This window comes from Poeciliopsis prolifica, unplaced genomic scaffold, assembly GCF_027474105.1.
Source record: "Poeciliopsis prolifica strain line A6 unplaced genomic scaffold, Auburn_PproV2 SCAFFOLD088, whole genome shotgun sequence".
NCBI lineage: Eukaryota > Metazoa > Chordata > Actinopteri > Cyprinodontiformes > Poeciliidae > Poeciliopsis > Poeciliopsis prolifica.
The window spans coordinates 637,602-662,568 of NW_026562463.1; the positions used below are offsets into that span (position 1 = coordinate 637,602).

The window sequence follows — 24,967 nt, forward strand, 5'->3', positions numbered from 1 at the left end:
TCCAAATCTATCTTAATTCTGAATTGTACGCATAAATTCAAAATGAATAATAGATTCCTTATTTTCTGTCTACAGTACAAAGGGTCGACCTTTGTTCCTCTTTGGAGTTGAACGTTATGAACCTCAACACAGCAAAATTTCCAGTGCAACTGAGGCATAATTTCCAAGATGAAAGTAATTTTGCATTGATGTTCTCTGGCAGCATTCCCCAGTGTGGCTCTTATTTTTCACTCGGTTCTTTTAATTTCTCTTAATTTTTGAAAATTACAAATTCTACATTACAGATCATACATTTGGCATAGAAACAACAAACAGGCCCATTCAAAATGTCTCAAGGCAAAGAAAGACTCAAATTTTCATTCAAACAGGAAAGTCTTGTGAAAAATACATAAAAGATGATAATCTAATAATTCTAATTTATTTATTTATTCATTTATTTTTATTATCTTACTGTAAGTTATATATTTATTTAACTTAGTATTAAGTCCCTTTATCTATTTAGTTAGCTAAAAGTAGATATGTATTTAAATTCTTTAGCTTACAATGATACATTTTATATGTTGGCAAATGTATTACTGTATTGAGCTAGACATCTCTTTTATATGTCTAACATAAATTTTTGCATGATAGTATTTATATAACCAACTATATATATATAAAGTTAAATGTTTTTAAATCCATTATATAACTTAGTACAATTGTATGTATTTATTTTACTAACTAGATAGTATTTGTTAAGAAGGAAACATCTAGTTAGTAAAATAAATAAATACAAAATATATAAATTAATAAATTTGTTAAGAAGGAAACTATACAAATAATAAGATAATCTGCATAAATAAATAAATTAGCTTAATTTATTTATTTATTGAAAAGAAAATAAATGTTTTTTTTATTGTAATAAATAAAATAATATCTATTTTTTGTTTATTTTCAACAAACTAAGTAAAATAATATGTTGCTAATCTTAATTTCTCGTTATCTTTTCTTTGTGTTCACGATGGATATGACGTCACAATCGCGCGACTTCTCTGAAATGTCATCCTCCATCGACGATCTTTTCACATTGTAAACATTTGAACAGAGGGATCAGAGAGCGAGCAAAGAAACTCATGGAGAATCTTGTGAAGGTAATGTATAAAAATACAAATCGAAAGCCTTTGTTTTTTAAACGGTTTTACTGCTCTGCGCCTGTGTTGTTTGTGTGTTAGCATGGAGCATTAGCTTCTTACTGTGTGTTAGGTACCTCTGTAAGAGTTTACTCGTTCATTTGATTCAAACTGTCACAAAATAACACTTTCGGGAGCTATTTTGCTTACATAAGATGCTTGAATCCAATTCAAACAAATACACTCAGACACCGTCTTTGTAAATCCAGAATAACGTGACGCCATAACAGAATAGCAATATTTCTGTTGTGTCTATTTTCGTGGTCATAAGGTTCTCAACAGTGTGATGCCAAAATCTCTCTCTCTTCCGGTCAGAGAGAGATCTACTGAAAACACCTTTAAGTGGAACATCACTTTATTCAACGTAGTTTTTTTTTTTTGCTCACATTAAATTAGATTTTGTGGGGAAAATAACAAAAAATCTCCCTCATTTGGTTTTGCTAATTTAGACAAATAGTTTCATATTACTTGAAGTTAGACAAATATATAAAATAATATATAAAGTAAACCACATGCACCTTTTATCAATTCATAATCACATCCTGATCCTTTCAATTCATATCCACACTTTGCTGTTTTAGCCCTTCCTTCTTTATTTTGCACCCATGTACTTACTTTTTGTGTATCATTTTTACATGGTGAGTAAGTATTTTGAAAACAGATAAATCTACAATGCAGAGACCCCATATTAAGCCTATTAAATTGATGCTGCTTTAAAACTATAATGGGCACACAATGAGCAGCAAGTCTGTTCATTGCTGCTCATGAACAGACTTGCTGAGCCAGCTACAGGAGCTAGCCCAGCTACTGTAGCTGGGCTAGCTACAGGAGCAGCTAGCCCAGCTAGTCTACCACGTAATATCAGTTTACTGTATTTACATGGCTCAGTAAAGAGCAGAACAGCAACAAGGAATAAAACTTAATAAAACACTGGTTCTCTCTTTTTTTTAAAATTGAAGTCAAATTAAGACAATAAATAACATTTATGCAGAACATAATTAGAACTCTGATAATCAGTATGCCATTATTTTTGCAATTTTCTTTCTGTCTTAAAGTATCTTGCTAAGTTGTCTTAAATGAAAGCAATTAAATCAAATGATACAATTTGATTTTCACATTTTCAATTTTTTTGTAATAACCTTTAGACCATGTGAGATCATTTTGACACATATAATGTAAACCTGAAGTGGTGATCTCAGTCTGTAATATACACCAACCATATAATACAAAAGCCAAGAAAGATATTAGTACCAAATATAAGGAACAGAAATCTGGAATAATCTTTGACAAAACAGTTGAAGGAGCAATTATAGCAAATAATTGTTTTTTGTATTGACAGCAGAATCAAAAATTCTTTGAGGAATCATACCCAGAAAGAAAAAGAGCCTCCAAGCCTTCTGTAAATCATTGTGAATGTTCTTCATGCTGCTGCTCAGATCATTGAATGCACCACAAATCTCATGAGAACATGACCGTATCTTGAACCAGACAATCAACAGCACAACCAGCTGGTTTGGAAGGGAAAGACAACTACTTCACCTCCTGATGGGATCAAAATGCAAATAATTCTGAACAGGATTATATTTGAGATATTCACAACTCTTAAAATTGTATTTTTGTGTATTATGTGTTATATCTACAGATTCATGGAGCTGGTGGCTATGACTCCGACTTCAGTGATGATGATGGAGAGGGAGACTCCTCGGAGAAAGCGAGAGAGAGGTAAAATGAAACCCTGAAGAGTTGAGTTGTGTACTCATTGTGCTCAGTGAAGCATAAAAATGGTTTCTCTATTCAAATTTCGGAGGTTAACCATGCGTCTGTTATATTCCTTTATTGTTCTGAACAGATACATGTTTTATTTACCATCTTTCTGTTTATCCACCTTACATTCTGTGTTTATGTTTGACAGGAAACGTGAGGCGGAAATCTTACAGAAGCCATTTGAAAAAGGTCGGCACTCCAATGTGGCTCACCGAAGCTTACACTTGTGTGAAGTCGACAGGTACTGTACTGCTGCCCGGGCATAATAAAACTTCTTCTGATTTGTGTTTGATTTCTTTTATTTCCAAAAGGTTTTTCTCAAGTTCCTGCATTTTATTGTATGAAAATCCAAGTATAGAGTTTTTTAGATTTTTGCCTTTTCATGATGTACGAGGTAATAAACATGAGCAAAATTCAAATTTATGGTTCCAGTTAGAGATTTATTTATTGTTGAAGTCCCCATTTCCCTCTTATTGACTTGAAACCCCCCCCACCCATCAAAAAATGTTAAATATAATCTTGACCGCACATCTTTCAAGCCAGATTTGTTCAAAATGGTTCATGTAATGGAATCATTATTATAATTTATTCTTCTGAAAGTACAGTCTTTCCAGTTAATCCATGCTATAGAAATGTTGTTCAGAGTAACTTTATTTTAATGTTGAAATCTCTGTTTTTTAGAGAGGAAGCCAGAAACAGAAGAGCCCATCTGATTTCAATGAATGCTGTATCCTTTTTTGAATTAGAAAAGAATTAGATAGCCCTTCAAGCTACTGCCTACTTCATTCCATGAAAGATACTAAGATGCGTAACATGCCGGCTCAGACGTCGCTCGGCCAAACAAGGTCTGCGTCAGGTGCTGGAGAACCAGACTTGGATTGATTACAAGAAAGCCTATGACTCAATGCTGCATACTTGGATCATTGAATGCTTAGAGATGTATAACATTAACAGGACTCTGAGAGCCTTCATTGCGAACTCGATGAGACTGTGGAAAACCACCCTTGAAGCCAACTCCAAACCACTTGCACAAGTGTCCATCAAATGTGGCCTATACCAAGGAGATGCTCTGTCCCCGCTACTGTTCTGCATAGGCCTGAACCCCCTCAGCCAAGTTATCAACAAGACTGGTTACGGATACCGACTCAAAAACGGGGCCAACATCAGTCACCTTCTCTACATGGATGACATCAAGCTGTATGCCAAGAGTGAGCGAGTCATCGACTCACTGATCCACACCACCAGGATCTACAGCACGGACATTGGGATGTCATTCGGACTAGAGAAGTGTGGTCGGCTGATCACAAAGAGGGGGAAGGTGATCCGCACAGAAGGAGTCTCACTCCCACAAGGAACAATAGCAGACATAGAGGACAGTTACAAGTACCTAGGTATACCACAAGCAAATGGCAACCTCGATGAGGCCACAAGGAAAGGAGCCACAGCTAAATACCTCCAACGAATAAGGCAAGTCCTGAGAAGCCAGCTCAATGGCAAGAACAAAATCCGTGCGATAAACAGTAATTAGATACCCTGCTGGAATAATTAGCTGACAAAAGGAGGAGATAAAAGCCACAGATATTAAGACTAGAAAGCTACTAACCATGCATGGAGGGTTCCATCCCAAATCCAGCACCCTGAGACTGTACACGAGCCGCAAGGACGGAGGCAGAGGACTAGTGAGTGTGAGAACCACTGTCCAGGACGAAACAACTAAGATCCATAAATACATCAGGGACAAAGCCTCAACAGACAATGTGCTCAGTGAATGTCTCAGACAACAGGGAACAGAGGTTGAGGTGTCAGAGATACCATCATGGGAGGACAAGCCCCTACATGGGATGTACCACCAGCAAATAACCCAAGTGGCTGATATCAGTAAATCCTACCAATGGCTGGAAAAAGCTGGACTCAAGGACAGCACAGAGGCCCTCATCCTGGCCGCCCAGGAACAGGCCCTAAACACCAGAACAATAGAGGCCCAGATCTACCACACCAGACAAGACCCAAGGTGTAGGTTGTGCAAGGAGGCCCCTGAGACAGTCCAGCACATCACAGCAGGGTGCAAGATACTGGCAGGGAAAGCGTACATGGAACGACATAACCAAGTGACAGGCATAGTGTACAGAAACATCTGTGCAGAATATGGACTGGAAACCCCAAGATCAAAGTGGGAAACACCCCCAAAGGTGGTGGAGAATGCCAGAGCTAAGATCCTGTGGGACTTCCAGATCCAGACAGACAGAATGGTAATGGCGAACCAACCAGACATTGTCGTAGTGGATAAACATCAGAGGAAAGCCGTTGTGGTAGATGTTTTTCTTCTCCTTTCCACCAAAACTCCTCTGATCAGGGTTTGATTTGGGGACAAAGGTATCAATTAAAGAGAAATGGGAGAAACTGAAAGAAACTCCCGATATGGGAGAGAGTTGGATGGAAAGCACCGTGTTCATGACAGAAAAGATATAAAAAGGAAATTGTGTTTTACTTTTTCCTTCTTTCTTCTTTTTATCATCTCACATGTTGATCAGCATGTGAGACAAGAACAATTTTTATTTAGAAAATCTGTCTTTATATTTTCTAAATAAATTATATCTATAGACAGATGTGCATTTCTTTGATTGATTCGGTGTTATCTAAATGAAAAATAATTTTCCTAAACAATACTTTACTTTTGAGTAACTGTCTGAAAAGATGGATTATGATTTTAGTACTTAGCCTCGATATATGCCACTATCAGCTTTGTACACCTCGAAGTTTTAAAAGTTTTGCTCGTTTTTATTAGCAAAATTGCTAAAGCTCAGTCAGGTTGGATGGAGAGCTTTTGTGATCATCAGTTTTCAAGCCTTGCCACAGTCCATCAACAGGGAATGGCCATGAAGGTCACACTGCAGTGCATTCTGAGTACCTGGCAGTGGAAACGCAGAGAATATTGGCACAGATAAAATAGAGAAAGAGCATTCAAGAGACAAAAAGGGACAGAAAATGGTGAGAAATTGTGAAAAGGACAGCCTTTTTATGATGGGGTTTAAAAAGAGCTTTAAACTTCCCAGTTTTTTTGCACGACATATTTGCTGTGTTCCTTTGTCTTTGTGATGTTTGTTCACTAATGTTCTCTCTTAAACATTTGTGGCTTTCAAAGACTAGCTGTATTTATAATGAAATTGCATTAAACACACCCGTTTACTAATTAGGTGGCTTCTGAAGAAAACTGGTTGCTCTGAATTTTAATTAGAGCTTACACAGGGCTTAATAGAAATATATTTTTTCTCTTTTAATATTATTTGGAAGGAAAGAGCTAATATTTTCCTCCTTTTGCTTGTAAAATATGACTTATTTTATTTATTTTATTGCATTAAAAGCCATGAAAAGAAATTTGAAAATTGTCAGTTTTTGCCAAGAGATGTCTGATCAATTGATCCTAAATAAACACTTCCAGTTTGAGCGGCACAAGAAGTTTGTCGGTGACTACATTTTGTATTACGGTGGACAGATGGCTGACTTCAGACGCTCTGCGTGAGTATTCTGCCTTTCTCCTCAAAAAATCTGTCGTCTGCTGACCCTCTTGGCTGAATTTGTTTTCTGTATTACGCCTTTGGATATAGAGATGCTTTGTCACAATCCAGCTAAATACTTTGTTACAGTCGGTGACGGAGATCATTTCTCCCCAGTTATCTGCGCTTAAAATCTTCCTCATTTGGCCTGTTGTTTATTTCAGAGCTAAAGACAAAACCGATCTGGACGTGCTGCGTGAAAATCACCGGTTCCTCTGGAGGGATGAGGATGAGGATGACATGACATGGTGATTCATCAACGTCAGCTGCTCATATTTGAAACTTTATTGCTTCAGACGCTTACTTCACATTTGAAAAATGCATTCAGGGTCTCAAATGTCTTCACTTGCATGTATATGAGATGAGCCTGTTTATCAGCCTGTTTATCACTTTTAGTCAACTTTTGACTTCTTTTAAAGGGAAAAAGAAATTGCCAAGAAGTATTACGACAAGCTATTTAAGGAGTACTGCATTGCAGATCTCAGCAGGTACAAGGAGAACAAGGTGAGCTAAATACATTTCTATGATAGTTGATCCCTTTTTCAAATTTTCTGAATAAAAAACTCCATACAGTAGATGTCTGACTTCTGTGAGACATGGCAGAGTAATCAATTGTTTGACTCTGCCCTAGTTTCTTGAATGACTCCCTTAGATAATTGCCCCAGTGGTGATACTGTATAAAGTGTGAAGGTTAATATTTGCTTACTGACACTAATCTCCATCATAAATGGCCCACTGTTGAAAGAGGTTGGTAGAATGATGGTTTTCTTGGGACTGTGTGGTGTCTATTTAAAAAACTTACAGTTCAGTTTGTTTAGACTTAGACTTAGACTTCCTTTATTGTCATTGTACAAAAAAAAACACAAGGTGAATCTTGACAACGAAATGTCGTTACTTGGCTACCAGTGTAGCAGAGCTTAACGCCACATAACACCCCTCCACACACTCACAAACCAAATGACCCCCCCATGGACATGGTCAATACATGCACTTTAGTTTAGTTTTGTTCACAACACTGAACCTGTGTATTCTATGGCACTTGTATTGTATTTATTTATTTATTGTGTAGTATAAGGTTTTAAGGTTAAGGTTTTTAACATGTCACTTTGTTAATAATAGATGATCTGCAGTGAAATACAGTTGCTCTGCAACTGTATATATTTTTTTCCAGATTTTTGCTTTGTTTCAAGCAGTAATAACCTGAGTAAAACATTTTAAAAATAAACTTTTATTTATTAAATAGGGAAAAAAACAAACTATCCGAATCAACCTGCCAATGTGTAAAATGTCAAATTGTTTGGCTTGTAAAATTAGTTACCGTAACTGCGATTAGTCAAGTTTTCTAGAGGGCTGCATTTAATTCCATTAACCACACCCAGACCTGAATTGTAAAATCAATAAATTATTTGATTAGTGTCCATCTGTGAACATAAAGTAGTTAATCATTTGTGGTAGACCAAACAGGATGTGATAGTCTGATCTAGAGAAATTCCAGAAGAGATGGAAAACAGCTTCTTGGTCTGTATGAAAAATTGTTACAAGAATAACATGATAACTTTTTATCTCTGTCCAACAGTTTGGATTTCGCTGGCGAACAGAAAATGAAGTTGTTTCCGGAAAAGGTATGTCTTACTCCATAATTACCCTACTGTAAAGTTGCTGTGTTTTTTTTCTTGAGCTTTTCTCCCCCCTTATGGATAGCTAAGCCCATAATCCTTGTCTTTATTAGCAGAAAATCCCTGAGGTAAACACAGTGTTCTTCACTTTTAGTTGCCCTTTTGCGAGCTGCACATTTCAAGTTAAGAGGATAGCTCTGGAACTTGACTTTCACTCATATAGAAAAATTAAATGTTTTCTTAATATTTGAACACATTCTACATTTACCGTTTTGAGAAAGGGTTCACTTTATTTAATACTAACTGATTTTAAATACACTAAACAGTAACATGTAATACTTTTTTGATCATAATACATGACAGGAAGTTTACAAATGTATCCACTAGATGGGGACAGAGATAAAGACTCTTTGCTCATTACTGAATACAACAATGTTTCTTAAGAAGTTTTCCTTCTCTAGAGACTTGGTCTAGAGGCTTTAGTTTTACACTTATATGAATATACTATAGAATATTTATTGTTTTTCTCTGTTTTGTTTCCTTTTCTGTGTCCTTACCTCACTTTCCAGGGATGCTCGAATCCCCTTGATATTTTGACTCATTCAAAACACTTTAGTGCTCTGTTTATGCCTCTCATCTTCATGCTCCCTCTGTTCTGTTGAGCCAGTTTTGGAAGAGCTTGGATGATTGCTCTCTATTATTTGTTGAGGATTAGTGCCACACCTCCTCTCCTCCGTGTGGCAGTGACTGATATTTATCGTTTTTTCCTGGAAGGACAGTATCTGTAGCTTAGTGAAGGTACACCTGCTTCGACTGCGCATTCATGTGCTTGGAGACATATTCATTTTATATTTTAATAATATCTCTGCCAAGACGGGAGGTACGTTCTCTGTGTTTGCCAGCATATTTATGCAGAAACTGCCTTGTACTGTGGAGCGTTTTCAAATAAAGAAGGGAGTTTGCTTTAGTGGGGATCCAATACAATATATTTCCAGCAGCTAAAAAAGGACACCGACTTTATCTTAGGGGTTTCTTGTTCTCTTATGTTTACACCACTGCAGCCCCACAAATATAAAGTGTGTCTGAGAAGGCTGACTAAGCCAATATATTGTTCCAGATTAAGACTGTGTAATCCTGGTCTCTGACAGTTCATCCCCTGTTGCAGTACTCTACAGGAAGTGGGATTAGATGGGTCAGATGTGCTTCACTTCAAGTGTCACCCTTTGATTTGTGTGCTAATAATTCCCGGTGGGTCAAACTGAACCGCTGCTGGAAACACAGCACTCTCGCTCATGAAATCAATACCAAACCTGACTCTGAAAAGCAGACATAGGATTCCTGTTTAGTTTTGTTATATGCAATTATGTACATGAGATTTAAATATATAGTAGAAGAAATACAACTTTAATGCTGATTTGGCTTAAGATGAGTAGAGCAAACACTCAAATTGGTGCAAAAATTCATCAGCAAGAAGATGTTTGATTTGATTTTCAGCGATTCTACGTGGACTACGTGTTGTTAGTCCCAGCTCACGTGTAATAGAAATGACATAACCCGACCAGAGCTCTGTTTACAGATAAGTTTTAAAAGGCTGAACTTTTTCCCTGTTAAACTGACCTTTTATATACTCTTAAGGCCTGTGCACTTTGGCTCTGCTGCAAACGTCTCTGTTCAAATAAAGGGGTTATGTTCCTGTTAGGTCATGTCCACCACTCCCCGCCCAATAATGTGATTTACCAGAACACTTGGCCTTCCTTTCATCGCTGCGGTGTGATGTAAGGTTGAAGAGTCAGACGTACTTTCAGGCTTTCTTTATATATCTTGTTTAAGACTGCAGTTCAGAAAATTGTTCGATTAAGTCACACTCTACTTGAACGAGTTAGAAATTCCTCTTTCTCTGCAAGAAATGTTCTGTACATATTTTGCCATTACAGAATGACTTAACTTTTAATGAATTCAATACAATTAATTCAACTTCATAGTTTATTTCCTTGTTGTCTTGATAAGTTATTGTGTGGGGTCATTTTGAATAGTTTTAAGGAATTGCAAAAAAATCATCTTCTGCCTCCCCCTCTTCTATTTCGAACAGAAGCTTCCACTTACAAAAACAAACCACCCTCGCTGGTGAGCCTGGTTTAGAAAATATAAAAACTTTGAATCATGGCCTCCCTGACAGTTTATATGTAAAAAAAATAATGTGTGAATAAATCTAAATGTGAAATTTTGATATTTTTATTTAAAGAAAAAAAGTATTTTGCCTTAATTAATTTGGGATTTTATGACAAATTAAGTGCAATAAAGGACCTATAAATTTTGTTAAATGTTCCTATAAAAAAATCTAAATAAATAAATTATAAAATGCTAAACTCACCTGTTATGACACTGTTGGAACACTAGGTGGCACTTAATAAGTGCAGTGTGTAATTTATCATTTAGATGTGCCCAGGGGTGTACTTAACAGCTTTTTTTAAACCACCAAGTGCAGCAAGGAATTGTGATTTAATGACCTTAGTGCTTGCCATATTTGATCCCATTAGTGATGAGTTTGCTGTATTTTCACCGTTCACTCTTCACTGCTGCTCTATATCTGGACACCCAAACCCACTCTGTGTATTGTTGACTTAAAACAATCTGGAAAGCCTTCGGCATTCTTCACATCATTAATGGCAAATATTATTTGCATTTCTTTGGTGTGGAGAGCCTTAAGTTATGTTTTCTACTTCAAAACGCAAAGGAAACACATCTATTCAGTGTTTATCATGTTTTTTGTACAGTATGTAAAGTCACACCACAAACTGTAACCTTGCTGATTTAATATTTTCATTTGTGTTTACTGGAACAACCTTCGCTTTTAACAAATCCTTCATATCTTACTTCTTTTTTGCTTGGCTCAGAGCGGTGCTAAATTAAATTACCCTCAAGATTGATGAAAAAGTAATGGATTTGTTTTGGCTCTCCATTTACAAAAAGTATTGGTGCTGTCATTATGTTTATTTTCACTAATTACTATCTGATTGCTAAATAAGTCTATGACAAAATAATTTAGTTAAACATCACTTTTCCTTCCAATAGAAGATGTTTATTAAACTTTCTCACATTGAATGAGGACGTCAAATATTATAGAAGAGGTGCAAGATGCTTTGTCTGCCTCCTTTAAGCTGCGAGAACAAACACTCTAGGTATTTGTTTTTATCTCAGAGGAGTCGATGTACTGTAATAGCTACATGGCCTTTTAGAGCTATTTTACAAATATCAGCATGTCCAAGGGCAGCGAGGAAACATCACTGTCTTCTCTTCTTCCTGAAAAGAAGAAATTCACAGAGGGTGCGATGTTTGTTAGCCCTTGAAATCAGGTTCTTTTTTTCTATACTCTAATCCTCTTTTTCAACTTTATCTGTGATTTTTGACATCAAACACCTTTCTTAGCAGTTTGCTGACACGATAATGTCGCCACTGTGGCGGAGATATTTGCCTTCAGCTGATAGGCTCCACTGGCATTTAGCTGACTTGTTTGTGAAAAGCTTGTGTGCAACTGACTCTGGCTTTTGTGTTTTTGCTCAGATTTCCAGTTTGTCTTGAAATTCAGTTATGCTGAAGCAGATGTTCAGCTGCAGCACTGTTTTTCAGGGTTTTTTTTTTTTTTTCCTCTGGTATAAATTACACTTCAGTGTAGCTGTCAGCAGAAGGTCAGAGGGCAGCGGTAGATGATGTTAAGCTGCTTGTACGTGGGCGTCCCCAGATGAAACGGGGAATGGTCTTTGCTTATGTAACATCTTGGAAGAAAAATGGTCTCTACATTCTTAAAGAGCAGGAATGAGACTTGACACACCTCTGCATCTTCTGGGGGATTAACACTTTTAACTGGAGCTTTTTTTGACATTTTGTCACGTTGCAGCCAGTGACTTCAATAGATTTTATTTGGACTAACTACAAATGCTTTTTTCAAGATTTGTAGGCATAGGGGATGGTTTATTTTCTTTTTACAGTTTACAAATCAGGTTTCACAGACACAACTATCCAAAGTTACATTCAGAGGTGCTTACATATTTTGAGACTATTTTCACTCCACAAAATTTGCCTTTGTGGAAAACATGAGTCATTTCCCTTCTCCAAAATTATGTACTACTTTGTTTTGGTCCACCACATGAAATCACTACTTAAGAAAAAGGAGTTTCTGATTGCAACTTGAGAAAAATATCTAATAATTTAAGAAATAGTGTTATTTCTGAAGGTTATTTTTACCTTTTTACTGTGGTTTGTCTTGAATTTTTTTTAAATTGTTCTAATTTATGAGGTTGATAGAGGACATTTAGTTTATCTCATCTGACTTCATTTTGCATTCTGGCAGTTTCCTTTAAGTTCCTGTTGAAGTAAAATAAAAGTGGCAAACCAATTGATAGGTGAAATAATCAGTTCTTCAGCTTTAAATAATGTGTTTAGCCAGGTCTTTGTTCCATGGAGTGTTTGTACTTCATAATTAGCGATACCCTGCTGGGCTCTGTGTTGCCAGACTGAATAGATCAGTTGCAATGTATCTATTAAATGTGATTTCTAAATGACAGCTCCCCACTCCCGGGCTTTAATCTTAGTCACTAACTGCCTAGTATTTTCTGTTTATCTGTGATTGTGTGCCGTCAGATCTTTATTTCTTAAAGGAAAACAGATCAGTCAAAAGAAATTGATAAAATGCAGGTAATCTCAGTGGTGTCTGAAGCTATTTGCTCAGCAAAACAAAGTGAATTTTTGACATTTTCAAACCATAAAGTGCACAAAGAGTGCATCTGGGTCAAGGGGGCTAGCAGTTCCCTGTGTCATTGCCAGGTTTTAGAAGTTTATGTGGAAGTTTTGTGGAAAATCAGCTCCTCACAGGCCAGCAGCTGGCCTGTGAGGAGCCAGCTGCTCCTTACAGGCCAAAGAAAACATAAAAGCATGAATCATTTTCCTTCCTCTTCACAATTATGCTCTACTTTGTGTTGGTCCTTCACATAAATCTGTGAACTTCAGAAGCATGTCGGGTAGCGTTGTGATGACCAGCCATTTGAAGAGCAGCTCCGCATTTTAGGAAATTTGCCTACATTCACGTGTGTCAGAAAGTTTCTTGATAACAGACGTCTATCATGTCTCAGGTAAAATCCCTGCAGCCTTTCTAACTAGTATAATAAACATTTTTCCCCCTTGAACATGTTCTAGATCTGCTCTGGAGTTTTCCCAGCAAAAATCTGAGAAGAGAGGACCTCAGGGAGCATCCTGATCAGATGCTGGAACTAGATCAACTGAGCAGCCTTGAGAAGTCCTGTTGGCAGTTTGTCACGAGACATGTAGGGACTCACAGCTAGCTTGTGGAAGAAGGTGCACTTGTTGGATGAGGGATAATAGAATCCCTAAGCCTGGAGGGATAATGTCGCAAATGCATCCCACGGTTCATTGGTAAAAGAAAACATAAAAGCATGAATCATTTTCCTTCCTCTTCACAATTATGCTCTACTTTGTGTTGGTCCTTCACATAAATCTGTGAACAAGGTCATAAGAAGGATCTGACTCAGATCAACTTCAGATGTATTCTGAAAATCCCAGAGTCTAGTTTCAGCATAGATGTTTAAAGAAAAAATATGTTTCTGTCTATTTAGTGCATATTTACAAGATGCTTGCAGAGGTTCAATGTAAGACTGTTCAAACTGTGTGACGTGTAAGAAATCTCCTGCTGGAACATCTCCCTGTTGATGAGGTTAATTGGCAGCAGGTCAGTAACATAATTAAAGATAAAAGGAGCATCCCACAGAGGCTTTAAGACATAAAGATGGGTAGACCTCACCTCCGTTGGAGAGGGTATGTGAGAAGGTGTTTAATCAGTTTAAAAGATAAACTGAACAAAATATATAACAAAACGTTTTAGATTTCCCACAGTAAATCAGAAGAAAATCTCTATATCTGGTGATCTGATGAGCGGGACTTTTAGGAAGCATCAGATTAAGAGTCTGCTTAAAATCCACTGTGAGTTTGCCAAAAGATTTAAATACATATATTTAATAAAACCAAAGCTTCTTCTGGAAGTACCTCGGGCTGTCTTAAAAGTTATCAATGATAAAATTGAAGCAGAGCATACAAACTCTCCAAAGGTCCACTGGGTCAAAATCCAAACAAGTTAAGGATTAAATACTTTCCTTTTTTACCTTCTTGTTTATTGCAGATAATACTTTTATTTGTCTGAACTAGATAGATGCTCTTTTTTTCTCAGAAAGCAAAAATAATTCAATTAAACAAATTGCTCTGTGTCGGTTGTTATCGTGTAAGATACAAAAATGATTTCACATGAGTCATGAGTATCTGAGAGTGATTTTAAAAATGAATACCCACTGACTCAGTCCTCAACTCTTTGACTTTATCCAGTGACCGTTAATCACGCCGCCATCTGTCCTGCAGTGAATGTCTGTCTTGATCTCAAGCCTCTGGCTGGTGGCATAATTAGCGATTGACGTAAGAGGGAAGGAGTTTCCCCTCTTAACGGGCTTTTACTTATCCAACCTGTTGTCAGTTTCAGTTTTTTTTTTTTTCGTAGACCCATGTGAGGCTTAACTGACCTTAAGTGTGGGAATAGTAAAGGCACGTCAACAAACCACAAAAGACATCGTTTACCTCATCTTTATATTATTTCAGTGGGCATTTAAAAAGATGTTAAAGCAGAAATGCCCCTTTCTGCCGTTTAAAAAGAAACCCTCAAAACACATAAAAGCGACTAAATTGGTTCATTTTATTTTTCACACAAGACATTGTAGTGCCCGGGGACTGGAGGCTGACAGAACTAAGCGAACAATTCTGGCCTTGATTATATTTTAGTTTTTGGCATTTATGCTGTAAAAGAAATTGCCTGGACACAGATTTAATATGAATTTTACTCTGCCAGAGTTGAGGTTGTGTGTACCTTGGGTGGGGGTCAAACTTGCACTGGTGTGCCCTTTGAATATATGATATTCTTTTATATTCAACACTGAGCTGGTTCTCTCATGCTGCAGGGAGTTGGAACCTATTCAAGGGCAGTTTGTCGCACAAGAAATGCTTTTGTGATCTTTTCTTTAGCTATAAACACCACTGTTTATGTACATACATTAGATATTTATCAGGGTTTTATATGTATAATAAAGACTTGAAAACACCATGGACAAATTCCCAGTTTATTACAAATGTTAGAGTTAATGGGCAGGACAGCATACTAATGTATGCTGTCCTGGAAGTTGTTATTGACACTAATTTGACAGTGTGATGGGATGAGTGCTTTAATTTGAATTGATGATGCAAAACCAGAAAGTTCTTTTTAAATTGCTTTAGGGAGTTATTTGTCATAAGGAAGGTTCTGGTAAAAAGTTTAACAATACAGTTTATCTCAGGGTGGAAAAAAGTGTGGCTCTGGGTAATGATGTGAGGACAAATCTTACAGAAAAAGTTGTTTGCCTGATTCATAAACTTTACTTGAACATCATTAATTTCAGCTGCTATGCGTGCAGCTCCAAGGCAACTGGAGCCCAAAACACAGAGCATTAAGCACTGCAAACACCAGCACAGTCTCCATCTCCATGTGAAATTCAGTAGAACGAGTGGAGGCACTCAGACTGGTCAAAAAAACCCAGATATTGGACAAAATAATGATCTTTTATGCAATTTTATCCAGTGTGCAAACAAAAATAGGCTCTTATTGGCTTTTTGTGTGACATTATGGTGAATGGACTTAACTTTCATAATGCTTTTCCAGTCATTCTGACCACTCAAAGTCACATTCCCACATTTAGACTCACAAACATTTATACACCAATACACAGATCGGTTTAGAGTAGACATGTGCCAAGTGTAGCGTTTGTGTTTTCTCCTCTGACGGCAAATCCTGTAATTGTTGTTACAACCTCGGACCAGAGCCAGACAACCGGCGTTTTTTTGTTTGCTTGTTGTTGTCTGTTTTTTTTTAGCTGTCGTCACTACTTCTTAATCTCACACGTGAGTCTGTCTCTTTGCCACAGCGGCCCAAAGTGGCAGTAGCCAGCGTCACCTCAGCCGATTGTTGAAAGCATCTTGAGCTGCTGCTGGTGAAGGCGAACATCGCTTCTCCCACAGTGGATCCCTTCTTGTCCCCGAGCCAAGAGCAGAGTGCTATGACGCACTCGGTCCTTCTGGTACAATCTGGAGGAACCCCGGAGACCAGATCAGTGCACCTTAAGCTTCTCTAGGGATAATAGGCGGGCTGTGCAGTGGCTTGAGGGTGGCCTTGGGCCATGAAAAGAGATGAAATAAGGGAGATGAGAAGGCGCTTTGTTGATAAGGTGGAAGGAGTGCAGAGATAGGTGAAGAGGGGTGAAAGAATGGTTGACACTTCTGGAGGTTTTGTGAAATTCCCACTTCTCAAATAAAACTTTTATATCTTTCCTCTGTGAGGTTTTGCTTATTTATTTCTAATGTTTTCGCTGTTAGGCCTCTAACTCAATTGATTTTTATGTCTCACTTTGTGCATATCGAAATAAAAAGTCAGAGCATAAGTAGGGGGAAAAAATGTGCCTGTAAACTTTTACAAAGTGCTGTATGTACTTTGATCTTTCAGGTCAGTTCCAGTGTGGGAATAAACACTGTGGAAAAGAGGAAGGCCTGAAAAGCTGGGAGGTGAATTTTGCCTACGTGGAACACGGGGAGAAGAGGAACGCTTTGGTCAAACTCAGTGAGTTTGAAAATCTGTTTTAAATACGTAATTGGGTATGTGTTAACCCAAATCCATGGCTGATAATATGCATGTCTATCATAATAACACTCTTCCAGGTGTCACACTGCAGAGAATCGCGTTCAAATTACTGTAATTTGTGGGTCCGCGAAGTCAATCAAGCTGAGAATGACAGGCTCTTTTAACAAGCTGAAGTGGCAGGTCACTGCCAAATGTAAAATACAAAACTAGTTTTTGCTACACGAGTCCAATTTGTGACTGTTTAGAAAAAAAGGATAATGCGTCACCGAGAAGACGTCAGAAAAGCAGAATGATTGGAGCAAAGCAGCTAAATGGCTTTCTTGAGCAAAATGTCCACAGTGACAGTAATGTTCAAAAGTTTTAAACCTCTTATATACTTTATGCTTTCCTTCTAATCAGCCAGAATCCACAGTAACCTTTAAAGGTGCTTTGATCATTCCACTCCTTTGAAGGCTTTTTAAAGTTTTACCTTGGATTTTGGCTGCTTTTTGTTCTGTTTATTCTGTCAAGTCCTTATACCCATTCATGTTAGAATATATTATTTTCATGTTAGCATATGTTACAGTGGAGATGATGATGGATTCACAGAGAACAGGTCGAGGGTCAAGGAAAGGGACGCTAACATCTGTGCAGACCTCATTCATCCTGGACTCAAATTCCTTGTTTATGTGCACAGATTTAATGAGTACAACTGATTATGATATTGTGTAGTGCTAGATGGTAAATGACAAAACTCAAAAGGTGAAGGAGAAAAGAAGTATCAAGTTAGAACAAAAAAAACCTAAGATGAACAGTATCTGAAATGTTGTTTTAAGTAAAAAGTACTTAATAGGAACCGGACTTAAGAGAGATTTGACCTGTAAGCAGATCACTATACCGATTCTTGGGGTCAAAGGTATTTATACCGGTTGGCCTTTTTTCAAATGCTGTCAAGTTACAACCACAAACTTCATTGTATTTTATTGAGACCTTATGTGATAAACCAACACAAATATTGTTACAGACAAAATTGATGTCCATTTTTATTCACCCACCTTGACTCTGATAATCTTGAATAGTACAAGTTGTAAGCAGTTGCCTGCAGAAGTCACCTAATTCATAGTACACATGTGACTGGAAGTGCAACCCTGAGCTGCATTCAATAGCAATCAATGTTTTTCACTTTGAAAGTGTCAATGCTGCCACCTTTGTACACGTGTCTAGAAAGAGGGAAACAAAAGGGAGAAACATTTTCCAGTTCTGTACAACACACAGAAAAAAAGACTGCTAAGTGTGTTAAGTCTTCCACCTTCACCTGTCACCTCCACTCACTCTGCCTGCAGCTAACACTAAGTCAGATAACATTTAGCTTTTCAGACTTGTCTTGTTTGTCTCTTGAACTTGTTATCAGCTTGCATTATTTGTTGGAGAAAAAGTAGTTTGTAGTTCAGGGTTTCCTTGTAAGTTTTATTAAAATGCTATGACGGTACATCAGTTATAGGTTCACTTGCTAATGAGTTGACGCAGGCAATTTTTTTTCAGCACTAACATATGAATATGATATCAATGGTTGTGAAAATGGTCTGAATCTTACCTCTCTCAAAGTCGTGGTCCAGGCTGGTCTTGGGTTAGGTTGTCTTTGACTACAACACTATGGTTAAATTAGGTTATAAAACAAAGTGTGTTCAAGCCATCATCTAAAAAAATCAGAACATTTCAAAGAGTAAGAAGGACCTAATCAAAGTTCAGACCTGAACCCAGTTGAGAATCTGTGGTAAGACCTAAAAACTGCTGCAAAAAGATGAAATTTTTGTAAAGAACATTGGGCAAAAACCTTAAGGCCGTAGAAGTTGAAGGCAAATGGAGGCAAATTTCAGCCAAAATTGAATTGAAGCTAAAACCATCTTCTGAAAGTATTCATTTGTGGGGACTGAATACAAATGCACACTTCTCAGAATTTTTAGTGCAAAACATTTTGAAAACCAGTTATCATTTTTCTTCTGCTTCACAGTTTTACAATACTTTGTCCTTTTCTGTCACATAAAATCTCAATGAAATACATCAAAGTTTGCAGATGTGGTGTGACAGAACCTTGAACATTTCCAGGGTCATGCATAAATTTACTAGGTACTGAACTGAATGCTAATTTTTAATCAATATAACTGCAGTTTATTCCACAAGTTAAAGTTTCATACCAGAATGATTCATGTTGACTTAAGTGGATTAATAAATAACCAAAGCCAGTCCTTGAAAATAATCAGATATTTCATCAAAAATAAGACCAATAGCAGCCATGATTCAAAAAACCTTCAAAGTTCAACAGATGTTGATCAAGTCTAAATCCGTCCGTCCGTTTTCTTTCATGAGGGGTGCTGGTGCTTATCTCCAGCTGTCAACATGCGAGCGGTCGCCAGTCCTGAAGTATAAATATTAATTATAATAACTCAGACCACTTTAAATATAACAGGAGGCTTAGGGAGGAGAGAAATTCACTTCTGATAAAAAAACAAAGACAATTATCTGTAAATAAATTCCAGCTCGAAATGCCAGACATCATCCTTCGACTTAATTTGCATTATAACTACAAAGAGGTCAGCAGTACTGACATTGTTTCTTTTTTTAGGACTCTGTCCCGAATGCTCGTTCAAACTCAACTTCCATCACAAGTAAGCCCCCTTACATTTCATCTTTAATATATTTTTAAAAAAATCTAGGTTATTTTGCTCTCTAAGACATATTTCTGAGACTGTGGAGTGTGTGCACTTGTCTGCTCAAAGTAGGGCAGACCACCATAGACAGCGAGCACAAGCAGTGATGCAGTGCTCTGGGGCTTCTGAATCGAGCCTCAGCTTATAACTGCGGTCTGAAATTACCAGCAATGTTATGATGACTATCAAAAATGCTGTAATTAAAAACCAATATCCTTTTGCTTTGATTCATTCTCTGTTGCTTTTTGTGCAAGGGTATAGTTCACCATGTTCTATTTTGGTCAATTTCTGCTTCTTTTCAGGAGAAAGGAGGTGAAAGTGAAGAGAAAAAGAAAGATCTCCGAGGAGAACGAAGAACCAACAAAGAAGAAGAAAAAGAAGAGGAGGAAATCCTCGTCTCTTTCTAAAAAACACAGACACAAGAAGCAGAAAAGTACTGCTTCTCCACAATTTAGCTGCTGTTTGATGAATTTACGATTCACAAACAGCTTTGCTTACATTCGATTTGATTTTTGTTTTATTGAAAGTTTACTTCTCTATTTGGCATTTTCCACAGACCGCTCTACCTCCTCCAGCAGTTCGGAGTCAGAGGCGCAAAACTCTGATAAAGGTGGTGCACACAACTCCAAATCCCACACATCAGATTCACACTGAAAAAAACATAAATCCAATTTTCATCCCCTTCCTTGGACAGTTAGATTGCTTTACTTCCAATGTTTTGACTGAAAACATGCTGACAGCTCCTCCTTCGGGCACATAGGTTAACCCTGCTGTTAATGCTAATCGGCTGTCAGAGGGTCTGTCTTCTTTTCGCTTTTATTTATTTTTTCAAATGTTTTTTTATCTCCACTTTTATTTAGTCGTTCGCTGTGAACAGCGTGGCATAAGGTGCGCCTCTGCCCCCGTGTGCCTTTGTTTTGTTTTGTTCCTTGACGGATCACAGGGCAGGAAGGTGAAAATGTACACAAGGAGCAAACTTCCTTGTTATATAATTTAGCTCAGCATGCTATGAGAACCATAAACACACACATGCTACCTGTTTGTATTTGAAACCGGTGGTCTTTAGAAATGAGCACCAGAGAAAGTAAGTTGTTCAAGGATGCAATTAAGGAGCTAAAGAAGAGGCTGAATAGGAAACACACATCAATAATTAACCTGTTTCAACTCATAAGTCGAAACCCCAACACTCAAGAACAAACTTTTTATTTATTAAACACCCTTCCTGGAAGATTGCTTAAAGAATCTTCTCACATAGAAAATGACCATCTTATATTCCGAGCAATCTTTTTTTCTGGTTCTGTGTTCTTCATTTTTTACTTTGTGACCTTTCACCTTTTCTTCTCTAGTTTTCTACCTCCTTTCATTTTTTATCCTACCTCTTTTCTTTCTTTTTTCCATGTTTCCTCCTGTCCTTTGCCTTCACTTTCCTTCCTACATTCCTTCCTTTCTTCTTTCTTTACTTCCTTCCTCTTTTCTTTTCTTCATTCCTTCCTTCAATCTTTCTTTCTTTTACATCTCTGTAAAAGAACACTGTTCACTTTTGATCTTGTTTTCTATTAAACTCTCCTAACAGACAGTGAAGCTGGGAATGAACCAGACAGCCAATCAGAAGCTGACCACTGGCGAGGCCCCGCCCCTGCTGTGGAGGAAAAATCAAGGTGAGGTTAACGGACTAATCTTCATATATTATCTGCCTCTCTAAGTTCTCAAATGTGTGTTTTGGGGATAACACAGCATGTAGCTCATATAGATGTTTGTCACCGCACTTTTTTTAAGCAATCAGGACAGGTAGGAGGCGAAACCTTTACCCTTCAAGAGCCCTTTTTGAAAAGTTTTCGAATGTCAACCTTTCTACCGTTTCCTGCTCCCCGTCACTCACCGTTTGTGCTCTGAATCATTGTTGGGAGCCAACAATCATCTCACTTCATGTAGAGTACTGATGCTCTGCCAGAGTTAATCACAGCCCCCCTATTCGACTGTTTTACGTCAGCACTGAGCATGACAGGGATTGACATATCTGTGTTTTGGTTGTTTCATCTGTTTAGGGAGGAAGAGTTTGATGACTACTTTGAAGACATGTTTCTTTGAATCTGCTGGTATCAGCGGCAACCCTGCTGTGACTACACTTCCTTTTGTATCCCACTGATATTAAGTATGTTCTATTTGGGTCTTGCGTGCATGAAATAAACATAATGTTTACCCTGCTTCTCCGTGTCAGTTTTCTGTTTACATATCTCGGCTTCCTTTGTGCTTCACTCTCCTCACCATCATGATGAGAATAATTGGAAGTGGTTTGAGGCTGTGTGGCTCATAGGAAGTGATGGCTGTATAGCATTAGAGGCATTATTAATGTAGCTGTTTTGTAAAAGTATTCACTCCCCTTTATTTTTGATGGCTTTCAGTCATATTTTTCAATATTCATTTTATTTTAAAATGCATGTATGTATGTATGTATGTAGATGATGAAATATTTAGTCTTCTGAAGCTGGTGATAAAACCCAGGAAATTTTAGTCGTTTTCAATTTAGCGCCTACAATTTAGCACTAACATCAGTTTTGCCTGATCTCATCATGCTAAATACAGATGTGAAACCGAAAAAAACAAACTCAATTCAAAAACACTTTATCAATTCCCAAAGGGAAATTAAATATCTAAATAAATAATAATGTAACTCATTTAATTAAAATGTTATTGAAATTAAAAACCTTGAATGGATTAAGACTATAATCAGACTTTAGTCTGTGGTCTTAAGGTGGTATAAAAGGCCTTGTTTTAGACTGACCTTTCCAGTGGAGCAGCACATGTTTGATACGTGACCTTAAATGACTTTCCTCTAGCTGTTACTACCTGGATGCCCTCTTGTTCATAAAAATTATAAATTGGACTTTAAAATGAGGCCCCGCTGCCAGATGATTAAAAACAAATTGACAGCTATTTTCAGGTGTGTTATGAAGTATTTTATTGGCCAAACTTTTAATGGACTTCCTGTTGAGATCTTCATCTATTAAAAATGGGATTATACAGATATTACTCCACTGCCAGCTCACTGTGTGATGTACCTATGCTGTTAAGAGAATGTGTTGCTAAAATCTGAATGTATTGTAGTGACACTCGGATTTGAAGATATTCACTTGTATCTGCAGTTATAAATGGATTCTTGAAATGAGAAATGATGGGCTCATTTAAGCAGCTTATTAGCTGCTTAAAATACTTGACATGCATAACACATGGGAACAGGAATATGATAATGGCACAGGTTTTTATGTAGCTGTTTCCTCCGTATGTAAGAGAAGACACTTAAACGAATATCAAGAGATTTTTAAAAACCAAGAAAAATTTCTAAAAGAACAACACAAGGGATTGCTAAAAAGGAAAACCAAAACTTGTTTGACTTCAAAAGAACTTTAAGAGGATGTACACATTTTGTTTCTGTGCAGCAGGAACTTCGTAAAATAATGACAAAAACTAAATAAATTCTGCTCCCTCAAAATTTACTGTCAGATGTTTGCAAACATAAAGGAAAAAAATTAAATTCATTTGTGATTTTGCAAGAAAGTCATGTGTATTTATGTTTCTATTTATTTATCTTTGTTAATCTGCTCTGTAGAGTTTCTGAAAAAAACAAACAGTGGTTTGGATTTGGGGAGATCGAAAGTCTTGCACTAAATGTAGCGAAACAAGCTGAGCGAAATGATCCAAAATGCCAACATGCAGTGACAGGAAGACACAGGAAGATGCAATTTTATATTTTGTAGATTTGTCCTAAAAAGGTATGTCTTCTTTAGGACTATGATAACCAAAGGCAGAGTTTTTCTTAATGACCTGAAATGAGAAAATGATTGAAAGCTAGTTCTCTTTTAACTGTTCACCAGGGGAAAAAAATGCTTAAGAACAGAGCATTTTGTAAAGAACTATAAACATGAGAGAAATAAGCACATAGAAAATCCCAGAAAAAGTTAAGCTTTCTATTTACCTCAGTCAACAAGTCGGCTGTGGATTAGCTTCAAACATCCCTCAGTCCAAGGACATATTGAAGTGGTCGGCTCACACAAAGGGAAACTGCATGGGGCTGTTGGAAGATTATGTGCCGTATCTTAAATAAATACAATTACTTTACCTCTTTGATACTGCCTATCTTTTCCCTTTCTGCTTTGCTTTTCAAACAGGGACTCATATTGGTTTAAAGTATGATACAGTGCCAGAAGGCTACGTTTATACTGAGAAAAAAACACCAGTAAAGGAGTAAAAATTAAAGGAACTTGTTCCATCATTCTTTTTAAATTGTGCATATAAACTTATTTTAGAGCCAGAATATTTAGATATCTTGAGGTTACGAAACTTTAATAAATCATAAACATAAAAATGAATTTTAAAACACCCATTTGCGTCAAGCCCACTAAAACGGAAAAGTACGACTACATATGAATGAAATACTGGGTATGTACTGGTGCTGTCTGTAAAACTCTCACAAAAATCATAAAATGAACTGACAAAGAAATGTCAGCTGATTGACAGTAGAAAAAAAATCATGAAAATTGTTTCCATTACTGTATTTTCTGCCTTTATGATCTAAACATCAGCTGATATTCTTCTGCATGTTTAGCACCACTAACAAGCTTAAACTGTTGCATGTTTTTTCCTTTTGTGTCTGAGCAAAAGGAATGAGAGTGTTGTCTGATTTAACATTGGCATTTTAACTCTCATTATACGTATTTCTCTGCTTATGTTAGTGGATATAAGTGTCAGCTAAAAGCCTTGACACATTCAAAAGGCAAAGTATTTAAAATGATGATAAAAAGCCGGTTAAAACTATTGCCAGCATGCAACAACAATACTTTGGCTTAATTGTTTTGGAAATACTTTAATACAGTGCAATTTGTGGTATTTTTGCTCAAAACGATCAAACTGTGTTTCATTTCGATGTCTAGGTCCTACATTCTAATTCAAGCAGAGAAAAATGTTGTTCTTTTGATAGAGTAATGTAAATGGAGACTGAAGTCAGTAAAAGGAAACCTCACTCCTGCCTAAATTGGGGAGCAAACTGTCATGTTGATTAAACAGTCAGAAGAAGATCCTGTAAAATGAAACCTTTTAAGCTTCTTCCATCTTGTGAGATTATGTCTAAGAGCCATCCTTCATTTTAAAGGCAAAATATTTTGCAGTTCATAAACCTTGTTAAAAGATGACAAAGCAGCAGCACAAAATTTTGAGCTTCCTGCATGCAGAATATGCTGAAAACAGACCCAAGCAGCAGCAGCAGTGAATCAGACAGGGATCAAAATCAATCCACTGATCCTCTTTCCCCCCCATAGGCTCATCCTCCTTTGGAGACTTTAAGATCCTGCACGATATATGACTAAGAAGGAGCGCCATCCCAGCCCCTGCTAAACCCAGAGGGGGAGGGAGAACGCTCGAGTTGGTGCCTGCACGACTCCAGATAACGCTTCACCTTTGTGCCAGA

General features: G+C 37.2%; 1 protein-coding gene across 2 annotated transcripts; it reads left to right on the forward strand.

Annotated features, from left to right (window-relative positions):
* The first annotated feature begins 1,022 nt into the window (after positions 1-1,022).
* fra10ac1 (FRA10A associated CGG repeat 1) lies at positions 1,023-21,710 on the forward strand. Of its 2 annotated transcripts, XM_055022624.1 has the most exons (14): positions 1,023-1,130; positions 2,812-2,891; positions 3,082-3,174; positions 3,615-3,660; positions 6,373-6,449; positions 6,652-6,735; positions 6,907-6,991; positions 8,064-8,109; positions 16,685-16,798; positions 19,422-19,464; positions 19,809-19,939; positions 20,063-20,116; positions 21,080-21,164; positions 21,552-21,710. In XM_055022624.1, the coding sequence occupies exons 1-14, from the start codon at positions 1,113-1,115 to the stop codon at positions 21,592-21,594; spliced, it is 999 nt and encodes a 332-aa protein (XP_054878599.1). In that variant the 5' UTR covers positions 1,023-1,112; the 3' UTR covers positions 21,595-21,710. The 2 variants fall into 2 exon arrangements, with proteins under 2 accessions (XP_054878599.1, XP_054878598.1); XM_055022623.1 differs by having other exon boundaries at positions 19,809-20,116.
* Positions 21,711-24,967: the final 3,257 nt, after the last annotated feature.

What these genes read in the sequence shown, in the direction of transcription:
- fra10ac1 (XM_055022623.1), top strand. An exon ending in GAACGCTTTGGTCAAACTCA is followed by an intron (nt 16,799 to 19,421) that starts GTGAGTTTGAAA and finishes TTCTTTTTTTAG; the next exon opens with GACTCTGTCCCGAATGCTCG. An exon ending in GCTGTGGAGGAAAAATCAAG is followed by an intron (nt 21,165 to 21,551) that starts GTGAGGTTAACG and finishes TCATCTGTTTAG; the next exon opens with GGAGGAAGAGTTTGATGACT.